This window comes from Palaemon carinicauda, chromosome 1 (assembly GCF_036898095.1).
Source record: "Palaemon carinicauda isolate YSFRI2023 chromosome 1, ASM3689809v2, whole genome shotgun sequence".
In the NCBI taxonomy this organism is placed as follows: domain Eukaryota; kingdom Metazoa; phylum Arthropoda; class Malacostraca; order Decapoda; family Palaemonidae; genus Palaemon; species Palaemon carinicauda.
The window spans coordinates 98083331-98088330 of NC_090725.1; the positions used below are offsets into that span (position 1 = coordinate 98083331).

The window sequence follows — 5000 nt, forward strand, 5'->3', positions numbered from 1 at the left end:
ATGGCGGAGAACGATTGGACTGGATTAGTAACAGGAAATTAGTTGATTTTGGGTATGCTGATAACACTGTCGTTATTAGAAGAACACCACAGGACTTGCAAAACCTGCTTACCAGAATGCATGAAATATCACACGAGGATGGGCTCAAGATAAATAGAAGAAGGACTGAGATGATGAGGACGGAATATGCAATGGAAGATGAAATATCATTGGAAGGAGAAAGGATCATTGAGGTGGAATCATGTAAATATTTAGGAACTATGATTTCTAATATATGATCTTTAGAATTTGAGTTTAATGAAAGATTCAAAAAAGCAAATCAGACAATGGTTAGGTTAAATAACCTTTGGAAATAAAATCACCTGAAATTACATATAAAAATCAGGCTATATACCAGTTTTGTGAGGTTGGTGTTACTATATGGGCATGAGTCGTGGTATGACAATGAAACAATATCCAACAGATTTGGAAGATTTGAAAACAAGGCCCTCAGAAGAATATTGGGAGTAAAATGGCAGGACAGGATTAGAAACAAAACTATCAGAGATTACTTGACTGCTATATGTGGATGAGATCATGATGAGGGGTAGATGGAGATGGTTTGAGCATGCTCTTCGCACTCCCCAAGAGAGATTAGTTCACCAAACTTTCAACTGGGTTCTACAAAGCACTAGAAGAGTTGGAAGACCCAGACCTACATGGCTGAGGACTATGAAACGTGAAGTAGGAGATGTTGAATGGAGAAGTATTTAATTAAAAGCTCAAGATAGAGACGTTTAGCGGAATCTAACTGGGCCCCTTTGCGTCAATAAGCGTAAGAGGAGATGGGGATGATGATGATATATTCTATCAAATCTAGACCTATTAATGCACCTAGTTCTTCCACGACAAATAAACAAACTTTTCCTATCTTATGAATGCATTTACTACTTTGGATCGCATGTAATTATAACATCCAGGAAACATTTAATCGCACAACTCAAATGTATTTAAATAAAGGATAATTTTTCTCTTCCAGCTCTGTATTCGGACGTCATGATATCAATGCTTGCTGTGCCAGCCTTTGAGAAACCCATTGACTCGCTCTATGATCTTTTGGAAGCCATTGAAAAGCGAAATTACATCACTGTCTTGGGGTGTGGCTCAAATAACGAATTCATTTACAGCGTGAGTATTGAAAATAACAAACACAACGTTCAGGGGAGCAGGGAGAGTCATTAAATTTCTCTCTCCTCTATCAAAGATGATTCTCTCTCTCTCTCTCTCTCTCTCTCTCTCTCTCCTCTCTCTCTCTCTCCTCTCTCTCTCTCTCTCTCTCTCCTCTCTCTCTCTCTCTCTCTCTCCTCTCTCTCTCTCTCTCTCTCTCTCTCTCTCTCTCTATATATATATATATATATATATATATATATATAAATATATGTATACAAATACCTATATATTTACACACATGTATATATATATACATGTGTACATATATATATATATACATATATATATATATATATATATATATGTATATATATATATATATATATGCATATATATATATATATATATATATATATATATATATATATATATATATATATATATATATTGGTTGGAGAAGTATTGAATTGAATTAAAAGCTCCAAATAGAGACGACTGGCGAAATCTAACCAGGCCCCTTGGCGTCAATAGGCGTATGAGGAGATGATGAAATATATATATATATATATATATATATATATATATATATATATATATATATATATATATATATATATATATATATATATAAATTCCTTTACAAGAACTCCATGGTTTAAGACAGGTTGAGTTCCATAGTGACCCTCCGCTTGTATGAAGGTAAAAATTGGATTTCGATGCTACCTGCGATTTAGGCTATATGAAGTAAAATTCAGGATAATTTGGACAATAAGAAACAAGAAAGAAAATATAAATAAAGTAACAGAGAAGGCTAAAAAGTAGGTGCATCTAGGTGCTAAAGTAACGTTGCACCTATAGCAGTGCCTACTATGTACCGCACAAGGTACACCAATAGCACTATCCCCTCTACATACAGGCAATGGAGGCCATTTGTCAATGTGTGTCTTAAAATTTACTTGATCTTCAAAATGATGATTAAATCCTTCAGCTTGTAAATGCAATTCAACTTGGATTAAAATGTGCAATGAATGAATGGGGTAAAAGCTCTCTTTATAACTAAGCTCTTTCAGATTCCATAAGTTGTTTTCCATTGGGACGATTTCACAAAAGATGTCATCCTTCTAAAGCACACAATACCGGAAGAATTAGAAGTACTTGCAGAAGTTTCAGTGATTTAGGTTAGGTTAGGTTTTAAAGGATGCAAATACGAAACATCTTTAATCATGAAAATTTCTCTCTCCAGAACACAGATCAAAAGATCTACAAAGACATCTACGCAAAATTCGACCACAGCAAAGGTTGCATCAAGAACTGGGACCATGGAATGGAGAAGGTTAGTAATACATTGACGATCTGCAGTGCTGTTTTCAGTCGCTGGTGAGGAAGGGTTTAAGAATTCGGTATTATTAAATTGTACTCTTCTTGCTTACGTGACAGTCTATTGATTTAATATAATCACCTATTTGGGTTATTTTTAACTAATTATTATTACAAGCCATAATTGTGTTTGGGTTTTTATTTCGTCATGTATTACCAATCCAGGAAATGATCTACCCTAAACCTATTGTACATAGTTATCTCTCTCGTTCATCTTCTAGAAAACGTTATTATGGATAAAGTTTCTACAGTATTTGTCTAATGAAAAAAATAGGTTTTCTCAGGTGGGCATGTATTCAGCAACAACCGTTTGGGGGCCGAAGTCAGGGCCAATCTTATGGGTCGAAGCAAATTCCACTTCGCTACACATGAATTTTACGCCCATGGCTACAGCATCGCTTGTCCAAATGGGTCCCCTTATAAAACTGCCTTCGAAGAAATGTAAGAAAATTTGTTCTGGGATCTTTGGTTATGCCATAATATGACCATTTCACTTTCATTCACCATCTGTTGCTCAAAAGAAATCAAAATTACATCATGATTATTACAGTTAAAGGATGAAGTTCTGTAACTTATGAAACATTTTGAAAACAAGTACTTGATACAAACCGTTCTACGAAATTTTCAATAACATGAATTACTTTAGTTTAGTTAGTTTTGACCTAAAACTTGATTTATTACAAGACATTTTACCTAACTTTTTTTTCCATGGGGAAAGTAAAAGATTATACCGTTAATTAGTAATGATAAATCTTTATGGAACATATTGGCCAGAAAATAAAACAGTATTTTCGTTTGAATTCTGTGCACTTACTTATGGAAAGTTACTTGTTTGGAACTTGCAGCTTTTAATTACTCTAAGTAAAAAGACAGAATCTGTGCAAAATTTGACCGTCAGTGGAAACTTCTCTATATTTTCAAGTAAAGAAATTTTATATTCCTAGCCTAATTAAACTGTTTTATATCAATGACTGACTAATCGAGAGTTTAATACTTTTATTTTATTGCAGACTAGTCAAAGAGTTGTCTTTTGGTTTAATTCAAAAGTTCACGAAAGAACAACTGGACAGGGCCCGGAAAGCTGAAGATGTCGGGGAAAAGGGTCCTGAAGCTATAAACGTCCAACATCTTCAGGCAGCGTTTTACTTAGTGGCCTTGGGGAACACCACAGCCATCCTCCTCTTGGTGCTCGAGATGCTAACCGGTTGGAAAAGCTCCAATTCTTCAAAATGATGAGACGCATAGAATTCTGGCAAGACAACATTGATGAAGCTCTTTGGAATGTCTAAGATAAATCTCTATTTATTTCTCTTTTAATCCATCTAAATCAGTTTTCTCATGATTAGAAGAAATAGTTTGATGGATCTAAGTCTATTTGGGTAATTTATTTCTTGTGGCTGTTGTAATTCACAATAACGTTTCCGAAGTGACAGACAAGAAATCTATAAATGTTTGCCTTCTTATATAATCACTACAATAAAGTGCATGATAATTATTCAAGCTTATCATTACAAAGTAATAAATGTAACTACACACGAGTATTCTGTAATTCCACTTTGCTGGCTTTTATTTTCATGCTGAGTCAGTTTTATCTACTACAGATGGTAGAAAGTTGTCAGACCAATATTAGGCTAGTGAGAAAATATACCGGATGCGTGCCCAAATGCAGTTTAAGTAATGCCTCTATTTCTACCTTCTTGATTTTAACATCAAAATGCAAGATCATTGAGAGAGAGAGAGAGAGAGAGAGAGAGAGAGAGAGAGAGAGAGAGAGAGAGAGAGAGAGAGAGTAGGCCATTCAATAGCAAAGGCGCACCTGAATGAACATCCCACTGCTGAACAATGAATTAAAAGTGAACAACGGTTGGACAGGCACTGGAACGAATATATACTTATAAGGCCAAAAGCAAGCTGCAAAGACCATTTAGTAATGCCTACCGTACACAAGGTGAGGAACACTAACAGCATTGCCTCTTACGCCTATTGGAACGATTACTTTATCGAATACGTTGCCAGCAATGTAGAGCGCACCGTTGTGACTGCATTTGATGTTTGGCATTATGAACTGCGCCGAGATGCAACTCAGGACAAAACAACAACATTATACGTTGAATTAAAGTTAAGAGAATGGACAGCCAGATGGAAGAAAAGAAACGGAAATAGACTTAATGGGAAGACTTTTAATAGCTACAATTATGGGCCAAAGCGACGCTGGCTTGTTCGTTTGGAATATCTATAGGGACTTCACCAACTACCTCTAAGGGTTCATTTCTCCTTTGCCTACACATACACCGAATATTCTGGACTATTCTTTACACATTCTCCTTTCTCTTCATACACCTGACAACACTGAGAATACCAAACAATTCTTCTTTGCTCAAGGGGTCAACTTCTGCACTGTACAGTGACTACTTTCCTCTTAGTAAGGGTAGAAAAGACTCTTTAGCTATGGTAAGCAGCTCTTCTAGGACACT

The 5000-nt window shown here is 35.5% G+C and overlaps 1 protein-coding gene across 1 annotated transcript in view; it reads left to right on the top strand.

Moving 5' to 3' along the window:
• Window positions 1-4002, top strand: part of LOC137649962 (glutamate receptor-like) — a 53095-nt gene extending 49093 nt beyond the window's left edge. Inside the window, exons 12-15 of the mRNA XM_068382947.1 lie at window positions 1019-1167; window positions 2393-2482; window positions 2801-2967; window positions 3537-4002. Coding sequence (XP_068239048.1) covers window positions 1019-1167; window positions 2393-2482; window positions 2801-2967; window positions 3537-3759 — 629 coding nt within the window. The 3' untranslated portion in view covers window positions 3760-4002. The remainder of the gene's footprint in view (window positions 1-1018; window positions 1168-2392; window positions 2483-2800; window positions 2968-3536) is intronic.
• The last annotated feature ends 998 nt before the right edge of the window (window positions 4003-5000 follow it).